Source organism: Equus quagga, chromosome 9 (assembly GCF_021613505.1).
Source record: "Equus quagga isolate Etosha38 chromosome 9, UCLA_HA_Equagga_1.0, whole genome shotgun sequence".
Taxonomy (NCBI): domain Eukaryota; kingdom Metazoa; phylum Chordata; class Mammalia; order Perissodactyla; family Equidae; genus Equus; species Equus quagga.
This window is the reverse complement of record NC_060275.1, coordinates 261,167-277,618: the sequence shown is the minus strand read 5'-3', so window position 1 is coordinate 277,618 and position 16,452 is coordinate 261,167. Positions and strand designations below refer to the sequence as shown.

Sequence of the window (16,452 nt, the reverse complement as noted above, 5' to 3'; positions counted from 1 at the left end):
GCGTGAGCGGGTCCATGTGGCACGGGAGAGGGCGTGGCCTAGTCGGGGGCGGGGTGAGGGTGTGGGCGTGGCCGGCGGAGTCAGGCGCAGGCTCGGCGGGTGAGAGGTTGCTGTGCTTTTTGGCCCTGGCGTTTGCTGCCAGGGCTGTGCCCGAGAGGTCGCGGTCTACTACAGCGTCCCTTAAATCTGGGGTCCTTTTAAAAGGTCAGTGTACCCCTATGATGTCGCGGCGTGGGCCGGAGACTGGGCGGTGTGTGATGTGGCTGTGACTCGGACCTCACCTGGGACAGGTGGGCCGCATTAGAATCCCGGGACCCACGCGGACCCACATTGGACGATCCTAAAAGATTTAACAAGGCCAACTCAACGTCGGTGTTTATACGTGCCTCGTGCGAGAAGGGCTTAAGGCGGCTCCAGGGACTCTGCCCGAACCTACGCGTCAATTTGGACAGGTATTTGTTTTCCTAAGCTCTAGGCAATAGCAGATTAAGCTTTAAATGGGTAAGATCCAAGCTCCCACATCAGATTTTAGTTCATAGTTTACTTTCTTACAGGAATCCGTTTTTTGTCTTTCTTTTCTTTGATTTTAGCAAGCTGCGACCGTCCATTTCTTAGGTGAGCAGCACCTGGTTTTGCTGAGACACATTGTAATAGTACTGATTTTAAATTATGCTGGATTTGTTGATTCCTGGTGACTGGGGAAACCTCACATAAAAGGTGCCAACAGACCTTTGGACTCTGTCAGCCCTTTGGCATTTCTTAATCTTTGAGGTCCCCTTATCCAGTCATGTGCTGATTAGATAATTTTCTGTCAAATCCAGAAGGTCATGCTAAGGATGATAAGGCAGAGGGGCTAACCATGGCATCACCTACCCCTCATTATGGAGAATTCTTTTTTCCAGCCTGTTTTCTGAGCCTCTTGTGCAGAATCTGGGCGGGGGGTCTATGTGGAGGACAGAGAACAAACAACTTTGATTTTATACTCATGGAGGGCAGAGAACTACTGGTAGGTGAGACAGGACTTATGAAAGGTTTGGAGAAAGAGGAGGACAGATTTGGCAGAAGGGAAGATAAAAGCCAGCTGGTGCTGGTTTGAGGCAACTCTTGGCACGTTGGGGAAGTGAGGATGATTTTGGGGGATGTTGAACTCACCTGTCAAATATTAAGAGAGGAAGAGCATGATGAAAGAGGATTTTAAGAAATTTTACTTTGTTTTATGAATCCAGTCTCCTTCTTTGGTGTAGTTTCTTCATTTTTTTTTTTAGAGACTTGGGTAAATATCTAAATTGTTCAGATTTAAACATTAGTAACTCCCATTCCTTGAAAGCTTAGAGTTGGTTCTCCGAGCTCTGCATGTTATCTCACTGCATGTTATCAGGGCCACCGTGCAAGGCTGTCTGTTACCCTCATTTTGGGTTGGATGAAAGTGAGTTTCAGAGAGAAGCACAGCCAAGCAGAGCAGTGGGCCTGAACCCACAGCCCAGCTTCCTCGTCCGCACTTTCTCCTGCTCTGTTCTCATACGTCTGTACTGCCCTCACTCCATCTTTGTTGTTTTTCTTTCTGTCTCAAAAACTAAAACATGTTTTTAGTGGTTGCATTTGGTTTTTATGTTTCTCGGGGTTTTTTTTTGTTTTTTATTTTTAAAGATTGGCGCCTGAGCTAAAATCTGTTGTCAATCTTTTTTTTTCCTTCTTCTTCTCCCCAAAGTCCCCCAGTACGTAGTTGAATATTCTAGTTGTAGGTCCTTCTAGCTTTACTATGTGGGGTGCTGCCTCAGCATGGCTTGATGAGTGGTGCTAGGTCTGTGCCCAGGATCTGAACTGATGAAACTCTGGGCTGCTGAAGTGGAGTGTGCGAACTTAACCACTCAGGCATGGGCCTGGCCGCTTGTTTTTGCTTTTTAAATTAAAAATATATTCTTTACTCCGACCCCCTCCCTCTTCTGCCAATTGAACTAGTTCTCTGTATAGTCATGCACCGCATAACGACTTTTTGGTCAGTGACGGGCTATATGTTCGACGGTGGTCCCATGAGATTAGTACCATATAACTGTCAGGGAGGAGAAATTTTCTTCTACCTTTTTAAAGTTCTGGCTGGTCTAAGAAGTTGACATGAGGCAGATTAACAGGGGAAAATCAAACAAAAAGTTAATAACATGTGTACCTCCTATATACATGGGAGAGACCCATAACTTAGCAAGATGGCAGAAACCATCACCCTGTACCATCTTCAGCGAAAGATAAAAGATGATGTTGAGGTGGAGAGTCAGTTATGGGAGCTGACCAGGGAAAGCACAGTAAACAAGGGTAGGATTGTTATGCAGATTTTAGTCCTTGCCTTATCCATTGATGACGAGAGTTTCTAGAGATTTAGAGCCATCCCCCTCTTACTGGTACAAGGAGGGAGACACGCTTACACGTGGAGGTTTCCCTTACAAATGCACATGTCTCTTACAAAAGGGTAACTTCTACTTGGTTTTCAGAGCTTCTCCCATCTCTACTGTTTCTTAAAAAAATAACCAGCCTAAACCAATTTTTATGCCAAAGGGACATATTTTGGGGTGGCAATTTCTGCTTCCCCACATAGCCTAGGTGTGTAGTAGGCCACACCATCTAGGTTTGTGCAAGTGCAGTAGTGTTCACATGGCAACACAATTGCCTAATGACACAGTTCTCAGAACCCCTCCATTAAGTGTGTCTGTTGTAAGGCGACATGTGCCTGGAATTGTGTAACCCGTGCTCCTCCCGGCTCCATCCTTCTCTGTACCCAGGCTCTAGCACAGCAGTCACAAGGGAGCACCGGTTGCTTCAGGACCAGTGAACCTGCGTGCCTCCCTCTGCACCTTTCTCTCCTGAGTACTATATGAACATCATCTTACTTTTCTTTGAAAGAAGCTGTTGGAAGTTCATTCTACTTTATTTTTCTTTCTGGGTCTCAATTTTATAGGGACTTTACAAGAAGAAAATCTTGAATTTAGAGCCTTGGGTTTGTTGAAGGCAATTTCAACAAAAGTAAGATTCTTTTCTCTCTCTTTTTTAAAATTAATTATTTCAAAATGAGGTTATGATAGTTTACAACATTGTGATATTTCAGTTGTACATTATTATTGGTCAGTCACCATATAGGTGCGCCCCTTCACCCTTTATGCCCACCCCCCACCTCCCTTCCTCCTGGTAACCACTAAATAGTTCTCTTTTTCCATGCATTTGTTTATCTTCCACATATGAGTGAAATCAGATGGTGTTGTCTTATTCTGTCTGACTTATTTTGCTTAACATAATATCCTCAAGGTCCATCCTTGTTGTTGCAAATGGGACGATTTTCTCTTTTTTATGGCTGAGTAGTATTCCATTTATATATATGCCAACTCTTCTTTATCTGATGATCAGTCCATGGGCACTTGGGCAGCTTCCATGTCTTGGCTATTGTGAATAGTGCTGCTATGAACATAGGGATGCATAGCTCTCTTTGTATTGTTGATTTCAAGTTCTCTGGATAGTTATCTAGTAGTGGGATAGCTGGGTCATAGGGTATTTCTATTTTTAGTTTTTTGAGAAAGCTCCATACTGTTTTCCATAGTGGCTGCACCAGTTTGCATTCCCACCAGCAGTGTAGGAGGGTTCCCTTTTCTCCACACCCTCCTCAACATTTGTTATTTTTTGTCTTGGTTATTATAACCATTCTATCTTTTCTCTTTTAAATTAAGCAATCATTTTGCAAGAAGAAAATAACTAATTTTTAATGTTTTACCAGTTCAAATTGAATAACATAAGGAAAATGCACATGGCATTTGGAAAATGTATGTGTCTGAGCTATCATTCTGTTAGCCAAAAACAAAGTGTAAAATTTTTGATTTTTCCAAATTTCTTTTGACTTGGACAAAATGCAGTTGCCTAATAATACGCTAGTTGGTCGAGTGTTCCTTCATTGTCGGAATGTTCCCAGCCTCTCCGTCATGTTAATACTGTCCCTTTAGGACACCTCCCTGAGGCATGTCCACTTAGCCCTGTCCCTGCAGAAATTAGGGGAAGAGAAAGAAATGTGATCTTAGGGTGCAACTGGAAATCACTCCTTGCTGTTGGTACCCCAGTTTCCCCAGGAACTCAGGAAGGCTGGGAGACCTTTGACCAGCCACAGAGCTATGCCTGAACCCAAGCCCACCCCCTGAGCACAGGGCTCAGCACCAGCAGCAAAGAGTGCTTCTGCTCCTTCTCAGGAAGCTGTTGCTGGGGGTCTGGCTCCCTGTCTCGAGCTGCTTTGCTGGACTCCTGGCCTGTGACTGCAGATGGTGAAGTTTGGTGTTTGTGAAGAGAGACAGACAGAGAAAGGAGTAAGCTCAAATCCGCCCAGCGCTCCCATCGCTGTTACTGCATCTCTCCTGACTGGGAATCTTGCTCCCTTGTAACATTTGGAGTAGCCACGAGTCACCTGGAGAATCTCCAGTCTTTTCCATATACAACCACTGACAATAATGAGGGGATGGGCATGTACCATTGCTCCATAACCGGGGATGTCAATGATAGAGCTGTCAGGAATTGAGCCTCCTCTCTGTGGACATAAACTAAGTCTTCTTATCTTGATAAAGCTCTTTTTTTTAAAAATTGCTTTTTCTCCCCAAATCCCCCCAGTACATAGTTGTATATTTTAGTCTAGTTGTTTCATGTGGGATGCCGCCTCAGCATGGCCTAAGGAGCAGTGCCATGTCCACACCCAGGATCTGAACCTAGGAAACCCTGGGCCATCAAAGCAGAGCCCGTGAACTTAACCGCTCAGCCATGGGGCCGATCCCCATTGAAAAAAATCTTTTACTCAAAGTCCAAAAAGTAAATGGAAGGATTTTTTACACGAGTTACACCCTGTGCTTTGAATAAATTTTAAACATTTTTTGCTAAGTTCATGACCCAAAGATAAAATGCATTCATTGGCCTCAACTCCTGAAAAACAACAGGAGTGTTTTTCTTTTGATATATTTCTTTTTGGAGGAAAGCTATAAAATGTTAAAAATACCTTATTTTTAATTAGGAACAAGGAACATAAAACTTTATTTAATTCATTTGACAGATAATAACAAATATCTTTTACTTTCACAATAAAAAATGGTCAGTTTTATTCATTATTTATTGCTGCATATGTAGCAAATTACCCTAAATTTTGGTGGCTGGGGAAAATAAACATCTATTATCTCCCAGGTCTTAGGGTCAGGAACCCAAGAGCGGCTTACCCAGGTGATTCTGGCTTAGGCTCTCACAAAACTGTCATCAAGGTGTGGGCCAGGGCGCTGTCTCGAGGCTCACTGGGTGTCGGCTCCCTGACTCCCTCACCTGGGCCTCTGCATGGCGCCGCCTCCAGCGTGACCCCTGGCTTCCTCCAGGAAAGAGGGGGAGAGCGCGAGCAAGAGCAGTGACGTCCTGTTGCTTCTGCCGTGTTTCGGGTCACTAGAAGCGCACTCCAGGGTTGAGGTCACCCAAAGGTGAGATTACTGGGAGGGGGTCATTGGAGACCAGCTCACAGGCTGCCAGTCACAGGCTGCCAGCACAGCTGAAGGGCGGAAGTGAAGCCCCAGGTTAGAGAGAGGGGAAAGCGGGTGTGATGGAGACATTGGTACCTTCAGGCTCTGGGTCTGTTGCTTTTCAGGTTTTATAGGAATTTGTCCAGGAAATAAAATGAATTACAGTCCTGTTGTAGTTCAGAAAACCTGAAGAGTAGCAGAAGCGCATCTGAGTTGGGCTCTTAGGGGCGCTCTTCAGAAACCACGTTTGTCTTTCTGCAGGCCATGGGAAATCAGGACCTACCTGGAGTTCTGGTGTCTGGGTTTGAAGGACCATGTTGTATATGTGAGGATCATGTTGGAGATCTAAAGAAACACTTTAATCTCATTACCATGCAAGAATTTTTAGAAAATAAAACACAGTTTGGTCCAAAGATCCAAGCTGTCTATATCTGGGGTGGAAAGCCAGCTGTTGACCTGGAGCTCCTGCAGAGCCTGCCCTCCTTGAAGATCATTGCCAGTTCAGGAGCAGGCCTGGATCACCTGGACCAGAAGCTCATTGCCAGCTTTGGTGTGAAGGTGGCCAACACACCACACGCTGTTTCCAGCCCCACGGCAGACCTGGGGATGGCCTTGCTGCTGGCGGCAGCTCGGAGACTAGTGGAAGGTAAGTGGCCATTGGAGACGCTGGTTTTCCAAAGAGTCAGGTGACAGATATTTAATAACACACGTGATAAAATCATCTCATCTTCAAACCACAGGTCTTTTTCTGGCCCTGATTTCTTCCCACCGAGTCAAGGACTTTGTAGTACTTGGGACCTGGAGCCACTCTTGGTCATTTGCCACCTATTTCATGCCCAAGCCTGGTGCCCAGGCACATGTGGTCCCACAGTCTGTCTGATGGCAGCCCTGTTCTCCCCCACCAGATTCCGCCCATCATGGAACAGGCAGTAATCGTGTGCTGTGAAGTGACTTCAGCACCACTATAGACATGCCCTTGGGGTCATTCTTTGGCCGGTCAGCATACTACCCTGGGGTGTAGGCCTACAAGTGGGTAGGTGGATTCCCACCTCTCTACACACAGGACGTCTCTGGGCACACCCCCAGAAAAGGCAGTGTTGCAGTTCCAGACTCGGCCCCCACTCCTGATGGAGTTTTGTTGTGGAGGGGCTTGAGGAAAGAGAAGCAAGAAACAGGTTCTGTCTGTGTCTGCATGCTGGTTCACACGCATACACACTTACGTGACACACGCATATATATGTACAGATGGTCACATTTCATACACAGATGGTCACGCATGCACACACCAAAACCAACAAATTTTAACCAGAAATCCTTTCTTAATGTGAAAGGATTTGCTGTTTTAAAGCATTCTACCAGGAGGCTGGTTTAGTTATGAGGAGACTGCCATTTGTTCTTGTCATTCACCCGTTTCAGAAACGTTGGCTTGCTGTCAGATAGCAATGCGTGAGTGCCCACGGTCCCCGCAGGCATCCTCTCCCCTCATCTCTTTGTCAGAAGGTCCTAGTCAGGCTTGTGGGGTTTCTGTGTATGGTGCCATCCCTGCTGCCCACTTTGTACCTTGTATGTTCTAGGTTACCGGTTGGCTATTTCACCAGATACAGAGAACTTTCCTACGAACTTTATGGGTCAAGAAGTGACGGGGGCCACTCTAGGAATCATTGGCATGGGCAACATTGGCTATAAGATTGCTCAGAGAGCCAAAGCATTTGAAATGAAGATTCTGTATCACAATCGGAAATGCAGGTAAAATTCAGAAAATGGACTTGAAATTAACTAAGCAGAACTTATACCATCACTGCCTTAAATAAGGTTTGGGTATGTTATCCCTCCATTTTTCAGAAGACTCCCCTACTCTTTCTCTCCAAAAAGTAGGGTTGATGGTCAAGAAAGACATGGTAGTATTTTTATTGTTACCTAGAAATGTGAATATGACTTTTTTTCAAAACTTCACCAGAAAGAAAAGAGATTTTTAACTCACGATTGTGTTTTTATTTCTAAAGTGATTTTTTTGATCTTGGGATGTGCTGTCCACACCCAATGGTTTCTTAAGTACTGAGGTATACGCTCATGGAGTCAGTCATTCAGTCTGAAACCCACCTCCTTTCATATGCAATTTCTCTGTCCACCTCTAGCAGCATTCAGCCTGACACCCAGTCCTGTTGATTCTGTGTCTAAAACAACCCTCAAAGCTGCCTGTTCGTTCTGTCTTCATCAATGCCACCAGGCTCCAGCCACATCCTTTCTCACCTGAAATACACGTCCTCCTAAGGGGCTGCTCATGTCCACTCTTGAACTTTGTTCACAACCATTTAGCGGCTTTGCATTGCACATGGAGTAGATTCTGGCTGATGAGAGATTCCTGGAGGCATGGTGAGCTGGAAAGGTTTTAGATCAAAGCTGTTCCCCTTTCTCAGTCCCTGTGTGTGCACGGTGGACAGCGGAGAGACTTAGGTAGGTGTCACGACTTTCAGTGCGAAGAGAGGGCAAATGCAGAGGCCAGGGCTCTTCCAGGACAAGGTATGCAGTGTGGGCATGGTGCTCAGGAGGGAGCTGGTGTGCTGGTCGTTCCATTCATCTTTCTTCCAGGCCACCCCCGGGGGAGACACGTATTAGGAAAGAACTTGTATAATTTTGTATCCCGTATTTGTGTGGCAGTGGTGGCTACCAGATAGGCTGTGACCTCCTGGAGCTTGGAATTTCAGTTGAATAATCGGCTGTCTGGGGTGGCTGGAGCAGGCGTTGAGATTAGACCAAAACCAAAACAAAGTCCTGCCTGCTCAGCCCCTTGGGTCCTTGCTTTCTATTCAGGAGATGGCACTCCTAGGCACTCTCCTGGCTTGTCTTTTTTCTGGAAACTTTGATGTGCTTACCCACACTCAGCAATGCTCTGACGCCGCTAAAAGCTTGTTTGACACACGATCCGGCTTGCACCAGGTTCTGGCAGTTCTAAGATGAGTGAGAGGAAGCTCCTGGCCTCAAGGAGCTTCCAATCTGTCTGGAAATCCTGCAGACACTGAGGTCTCGCCTCAGAGAACCCGGAGGCACCCACGGGGTTTCCATGGGTGAGTCCTGGCCTCCTGGGCCCAGGGGAGGACAGACCGACTCCCTGACTCCCCTGAGAAATTCCTTCCTGTGGCAACCTGATGAATTTCTGACTAGAGAACGTGATTTTTCTTCCTTGTTCCCTTCATAGGAAATTGGAAGAGGAGAAAGCTGTTGGGGCCACTTACTGTGAAAGGCTGGATGACCTGCTTCAGCAATCAGACTTTGTCATGTTGGCCGTGAGCCTGACGCCCCAGACTCAGAGGTTGATCGGGAGGAGGGAGCTAAGACTGATGAAGCCCACGGCGATTCTCGTCAACATTGGCAGAGGTACCTGCTCCACTGTCTGTGTGTGGGATGGTGTGGCTGGAAAGTCATGTGGGAGAAACCCCTCTGGCTGCTCTCTCGGCATGTCTAGTCAACTTTTTTCCTGAATGGCTGCGTGGTCTGAAACATCCACTCAGCCTGGTGGGGTGGTGAGTTAATGAGATTTTACTTTCTGTTTAGAAATATTTCTGATTTTTGTCTTCATATCATTTTGAACCTCAAATTAGTAACAAAAAGAATGAGAATGCTACAATATTGAGGTTTTCAAATCCAACTTTGGGCCCCTCCTTGGGGTAGGGGCATCACAGTTTAATCTTCTAGGTGTAATTAAGCAAGATTTGTGGGGATGAGTTTTCTGAGCCTTCACTTTAAAAAATACCTTAGTGTTAGTTTGGTTATTTGACGTTACGTGGTGCTTTGTGTACAGAGGTAGTGGTGGGTTGCTGTGGGCTTTATAAGAGAGAGAGTCCCTCTGGACACTGCGAGTGACAGCACACGTGAGGATCTGTGCTGCCAAACTTCCAGATGGCTCACCTTTGCGGGGTTGGGGGCCAGAGGACAGGTGAGGCCCGGCACTACCAACAGCCACACGTGTCTCTTGTCTGTAAAACAAGGAAAACAGTGCTTGCCATGAAACCTCACAGGGCCGAGTAATGCCTGAGCGTCCTCTGAAAGTTCAGACCCTCCAGATGAGCAGGAAGGACAGTGCACTATGTGCTCTCACTAATATCAGAGGCTAGTGGACGTGGCGAAGATTCTGGAAAAACAAACACCCCAGGAAGGACCTGGGACGAGGCTTCTCCAACAGTGGCACAGACAAGCCACGGGTGCTCTGTGTCCTGGCTGGCAGGGTGGTCACTCACAGCCAGTCAGCAGAAAGAAGACACCCTCATTGCTGGGCTCCTTGCCAGCCTCTGCTAGAAGGAAAGGGTTTCTCTCAGCTTCTGCTGCTCAAATGTGGCCTGCTATTTTGTATTTGAAATGGCCGTTATGGATCATGTCTGTGATTGTTCAGTTTTTAATGTGCATATAAAACTGGGGGGGGGGCTCAGCTTGAACCCTACAGTGGTTTTGGGAGATGGTGTGAAGTGAGACCGGCCCAGGCTCAGGCAGACCTGGGCTCAGATCCCAGGTTGTCAGCATGCTAGCCGCTGTGTGACCTTGGGTGAGTTTATAACCTAGGAGCCTGTTTCCTCATCTGTGAAATGAATATTGGCTTTGCTGGTCACTGGGGGACTCAGTGAGACAGCATCTGTGAGGCTTAGTGCACTGCCTGGCACACGGAAGGCTCACAACGTCTAACAATGAATCGGCAGAACGGAGTTCACTGCTGTTTGTCAGACTTCTGACAAAATCAGGATGTGTTTGGAATCGTAGCTAATGTGACCAAAGTGTCTTTCCCGTGTGCTGCCTAACTGATGGCTGCAGAGCAACTGTCTCATCAACTCAGGTCTGTTGGTCGATCAAGATGCACTGATGGAAGCTCTTGAGACTGGGGTTATTAAAGCAGCAGCGCTGGACGTGACGTACCCAGAGCCCCTGCCCAGGTAATGAAGCCGGACGGAACCGCAGTTCTCTCGATGCGGGAGGGGCGGGGCAGTCCGCAGACACCCGCCGCGTTTGGCGTCTGCGGCCGCGGTGAGTCTCAGAGCTGCTGGGCCTTGGCCGTGGCGGGCTGAGCAGGCCTCTGGTGACCTGTCCAGTTTGGCAGACGATCGGGCCTCTGCTTCAGCACCTCCACGAACAGAGCTTGGGGCGCTCGGGCGGCAGACCCGTGGACGGAGACTGCACCAGGCAGGCTTCCTCACGTCGAGCCGGAATAGTGCCCCCTGACCCGTTGGCCCTGTTTGCCCTCTGGAGCATCAGGGGGTAACTTCAATCGTTCTTCTGTTTTACAAACTTTCATGTGTTTTAAGACAACCACTACGTTTTCAAATTAGTCTTTTTTTGAGGCTAAATAGCTCCATATCCTTCAAGTGTAGCCTAAATGATGGCATTTCCAGACAACTTGTCATATTACTGTCTTCCAGCACTTTAGTTTTTAAGGTCCTTTGAAAATGTGCTCTTAAGAATTGAACACAATATCACGCTGTGGCTTGACCACCGTAGGAAATTACACAAAGGTCATGTTCGTGGCACATGTTTCCTGGAAGCCTCCTTGCACCCTTAGCTCAGTGAGTTTTTAGTCCACTAAAATTGAAATTGTTATTCCCTTAATTATTTTTTTAGTACACGTGGAATTCTACATTTATTTCTATTTAATTTCATTTGCTTGTGTGTTTTGACCCAATGTTCCAGCCTGTTAGGACTGCAGCCTAGATTGTCATTTATTTTGCATCTTGATGCTGTTGTTCAATAAACTAGCTATTTCTAGCTTTGGCTCCTCTAGCTTTGATTTCTACCCGGTAAGCAAATTACTGTCAGCTAAATGTTTGACGTTACAATCAGATTTAATATGTAAAATCATCAAGATTGACCATAGAACTTACAGACATTTCTGAGAAAAACAATTTACTTAGAACAGTGTCTCAAAATGTAGTCTGGAGACCCTTTCAGAGGGTCTGTGAAGTCATTACTATTTTCATAATAATGTAAGATGTTATTTACCTTTCCACTCATGTTTTCTCACAAGTGTACAGTGGAGTTTTCCGGAGACTAATGACATGTGATTATGTCATCACTGTGACAGCTAATGAAATGTGTGCTTCTGTATTATGAATTTTTTTTCAGTTTTAATTTCTAATAGAGTAAATGTTGATAGATAAAACCCACATAAACAAATGATCTTTGCAGTTCTTAATTTTTAAGAGTGTAAAGAAGTCCTGAGACTAAATGTTTGAGAACCACTAATCCAGATCAAAAAATAATTTCAATACAAATTAAGCATGAACATTTTAGTTGTCAACTTACTTGGAAACCTAGAAGTCACGTGATCATCCCTGTTGCCTATTCTGCAAAAATGAACTTTTTATTAGACTCACTAACAAGTCAAGGGGCAAATACCAGGGTTGTATCCCAAAGTTTCCTTTATCCCAATAGGTGGTGCACTCCCACTGTCCCATGTGAAGTCATTTTTGTGGCCAAGAGATTTAGCACTTATTTTATGAATAACTTAATCTTTAGATATTCATATTAACTTGTAACCTGTATATTATCTTTCTCAGATGTGTTTGAGTTTTCATCTTGATTTTTGGGGGAGACATTTTGTTGTCTCTTACTGTGAAAAAAATTGAAAAAGTAGGAAATTTGGGATTATTTAGTCATACTACATAAGCATTCTTTGCTTTATAAAAAGATTTACTACAAGATTATTTTTAAAAGAAAAAATTCATTTGCCAATAGTGCCAGGAGTCCCCAAGATCACCTTCATGCTTAATGATTTGCTAGAAAGACTCACAGAACTCAGAAAAGCTTTTATAATCACAGTTATAGTTTATTACAGTGAAAGGATACAGATTAAAATCAGCAAAGGCAAAAAGTGCTTAGGGTAGAGTCCAGGAGAAAGCAGGCACAAGTTTCCAGTTGTCCTCTCCCAGTGGATTGTATGGATAGTATTTACTGCTTCCAGCAATGATGTGTGACAACATATCTGAGGTATTTCTAACCACCTAAGCCTTGGTGTCAAGGGGACAGTTACATAGGCATGGAGGGCCCACAAGTCTGACATTAGCTATTTAGTTTCCAGCCCCTCCAGAGGTTAAACTGATACGGAGTAGCCCAGGTCCCCAGGCTAACAAAAACAGGCATTCACCACAAATCACATTGTTAGCATAAACTGTCTTTGCCCAGACCTCAAGTATAAGAAGACACTCTTATCAGGATATCTCAAGGCCTCAGAGGTTATCTGCCAGAGGCCAGTCAAGGGCCAGTTCTGTCTCTGGAATGTCAGGGTTTGAGCACTCCAAGCCTGCCTGCTGAGTTAATCCTTTACTACACAGGCCACCCCTTGGCCCTTGGCCTGTGCTATCTGACAGCAAAACATATTTATTGGAGCATCCACATTTATTACAGTATCTATGTGACAGATACAGTAGTAGTATTGGTATGACTATGCCTGACATTTGGAGGAGCCACTGTGGGGCAGGGATAAATTTAAAGAAACAACTAATCCATCCTATAAAGCCATTACAAAAGTTTTTGTATTTTTGTACTAGTTTGATTACTTGTTTCTCCCTTGATCTACCACTGTTTGTACCTTGTTATGACCTTGTGCAGCACTATTTAGTATATAAATTAGCTGATATTTTGCTAAATCCAGTTTTTCCTCAGGCCAGTCATTTCTCACTGGTATTACCCCCTGAGGAAGCTTTAACTCCATCTCCCAATACAATTGATCATCAGTACCAGTATTATCATATGACTTATTTACATGAGGCAGCTAAATCTTACCAACAATGTCAGTGTTACACCATAGCACAATATGGTCCCCGTACAATTCAGTTTCATTACATGACAAATCAATAACAATTACAGAGATATTTGCTATGTCTTCTCAACAGATTGGCTCTTGCCTATACACCAGTTATTATGGACAGGTATTGTTGGCCATGACTCAGTTATTTCTGGGTTCCAAGTCAGTTGGAAGGAAGCCAGTCACCCTGTCTCAGGTCATAGCCTCATACTGAGACTGGTCTCAGATATGTGCTATTATATAGTAGGGCCCACCTCCTTCCTATGAGGAGGACATGAGTGTTTTTCAGAATAGTTCCTAACCCTGCTAACTGTGTTACAGGGTGTGCCTTACTTCCATCAGTCCTAGGGGTTGGGGCAGTCATAGTGCATTGATAGAAGTTACAAGTACCCCCAGAGAACTTCCATAGGTTTGGGGGTCCATAAGTTTCCCAAAAGCATGCCCCTTGAGCCTGAGGAAGGAGGGTCATTGCACATGACTACTTTGGCCTCTGTCTGTATTAAAATAGTCAAGAGGCCCTGTTGGGTCAGGTTACAGCCCTTTCCCAATGCAGCATTTTAGTGTTATCCATCATTATGGTTGAGTCTACCTGACCCACTTCACTAAAACCTCATTTTCTTTCAGGCTGACTCCCATCATTTGCCTTCTTCCTGGAAGAGAACTCCTTCTAATCTGCTAATTCTAGTTAATGAATCTTTCCTCTCTGAATGTCACTCCCCATTAAAGGCACACTAAGGGGCCAGCCCTGTGGCCAAGTGGTTAAGTTTGTGAGCTGCTTTGGCGGCCTGGGGTTTCGCCAGTTCGAATCCTGGGCACGGACACGGCACCGCTCATCAAGCCATGCTGAGGTGGCATCCCACATGCCACAACTAGAAGGACCCACAACTAAAAATACACCACTATCTACTGGGGGGGCTTTTGGAGAAAAAGGAAAAATAAAAAAAATGAAAAAAAAAAAAAAGACATGCTCAGCTTGTCCCATGATGCCTAGACCAGCACCTATTTACCCTAAAGCCTTTTTGTGTCTTGTGGGTCAGTGTTGTTCAATCCACCATGCACGTTGTACCATTGTGTAGTTATGGCCTTGGTGGTTAGAACACGTGTTTTGCACCCAAAAATGTTGGGTCCCCCATACTAGGGTTAGATGAGTGTGATCATACCTAGGTGTAATTTAGAGTATACCATAAGGCCTTCCATAGCCTTGTCCAACTCAAGGTGGGGATATGAAACAAGAATATGAAGTTAAAGAGACCAAACAAAGGGCTGGCCTGTGGCCGAGTGGCTAAGTTTGTGCACTCCACTTTGGCGGCCTGAGGTTTTGCTGGTTTGGGTCCTGGGCACAGACATGGCACTGCTCATCAGGCCATGCTGAGGCAACATCCTACATAGCACAACCAAAAGGACCCACAACTAAAATATACAACTATGTACTGGGGGGCTTTGGGGAGAAGAAGGTAAAGTAAAAAATTAAAAAAAAAAACAAACCAAACAACTCTGAATAGCTTTCCTCGATTAATCTGTATTTCAGAGATCATCCTTTGTTGAAGTTAAAGAACATCATTCTGACACCTCACATTGGAAGTGCAACTCATCAAGCCAGAAGACAGACAATGGAAAATATGGTTGAAAGTATCCTGGCTTCTCTCAATGGCCTTCCCATTCCAAATGAAGTGCTACTTAAGTGATTTATGTGGACTGAGAATTCAGCGGGATAAAAATATGGCAGATTAAATGTGAAAAAAAAATCTTATTTTATGTACTTTATGTTGGAGTCCATTATATAGATTGGTTTAATATTATTTTGGCTGAAAAACTTTAGTAATAATAGTTACCATTTGTTGAGAGCTTGGTCAGTGCTTTACTTCCATTCTCATTTCATCCCCAAGGCATCTCCATGAGGGAAGTTCTGTTGTTATCATTCATAATGAAACCGAGAACAGAGGATTACTTGTCTAAAGTCCCACAGCCTGCAAATATTTGAATTTGGATTAAAACCCTGGGCTAGGTCTGGATTTCCCAGTGGGCTATGTTGCTTTCCATCCTGTTGAGGTCTGCTAGTGTTACCAAACCCACACACAGGTTCCATTTATTGACTACATAGTAGGGCCAATAAAGAAAAAAAAAAACCCTGAAACACCAGGCTGTGGCAAGGAAAGAGGTTTACTATTATTGAAAGGCAGCCAGATGAGGAGATGGGAGTTAGAACTCAGATCCACCTCCTCCAAGGAAAAAAGGTAGGGATTTTTATCTGGGGTTTTAGGTAGGGGAGGGAGAGCTTGTGCTGGGGTTTTAGGTAGGGGATGGGGCGATGTGGCCTTGCCAGTTGGCACCTTTCCACCAACCTGTGTTTGGCCTTGAAGGTTGAATTTATTTTTCCTTGACTGTCTGGACTTTTCCGGTTGGTTTTTATCTTCAGCCTGCATTTGACATTGTGAGGCTGAATCTTGATGTCTGGACCTTGACTTCCTGTTAAAGACGGATCCCTCATATACGAAGGAGGGATAGAAGACCTGGTTAAACGGTTGATTATGCTAAAGATGCACAGCCGCAGTTAGCAAAGCTTACCTCAAAGGTCTTCACTCTAGGGGAAGTTTTTTTAATCTCTTCATGCTCGGCTAGCTACACTAGCTTTTTGGATTACATAGCCTCCCTGATACTCTAATCACTGTTCATTTGTTTCTTTCAGTCATTTAAAAAATGATTATCGAGCACCTTCTACGTGCCAAGTCTAATTCCCACAAGCGCTGGGACTATGTGGGAAACAAAGTCCCCGCTGTCAGGGGCTTGCTTACTAGTGGGGAGCAGACCAAATAGTGCTGGTCTCTGTGAGAGCCGGTGACGAGTGTGTAGGGGGAACAGGTGGGGAGAGTGCCTGGCGCCAGGGTCCACTGCAGGGATGGCGATGATACGGGGTTTGGATGAGTACGCCTCCCTTCTGGAGTGGTTTTGGATGTGTGGTCCTTCTCCAGAACGCTGGTGAGGAGGTGTTACAGTAAGAAAAGGTTCTAGCATGAGCAAACGAATCCGCAGTGTGACCAGGAGACCCCTGAGTCCTTCGTAGTTGTGTAGACAGCAGGGGCTTTGCTCCAGGCACCTCCCCCCCCATTTCACTGAACCACTCAGCGAAGAGCTGTCGTCTGCCTGCTTTCTTCATTTGCT

General features: G+C 45.2%; 1 protein-coding gene across 2 annotated transcripts; it reads left to right on the top strand.

The window, feature by feature from the left end:
• The first annotated feature begins 81 nt into the window (after positions 1-81).
• LOC124244393 (probable 2-ketogluconate reductase) lies at positions 82-15,135 on the top strand. Of its 2 annotated transcripts, none has more exons than XM_046670880.1 (6): positions 82-452; positions 5,772-6,156; positions 7,085-7,256; positions 8,707-8,885; positions 10,333-10,429; positions 14,822-15,135. In XM_046670880.1, exons 2-6 carry the CDS (start codon positions 5,775-5,777, stop codon positions 14,976-14,978), a joined length of 987 nt encoding a protein of 328 aa, XP_046526836.1. In that variant the 5' UTR covers positions 82-452; positions 5,772-5,774; the 3' UTR covers positions 14,979-15,135. The 2 variants fall into 2 exon arrangements, with proteins under 2 accessions (XP_046526836.1, XP_046526837.1); XM_046670881.1 differs by having other exon boundaries at positions 83-204.
• Positions 15,136-16,452: the final 1,317 nt, after the last annotated feature.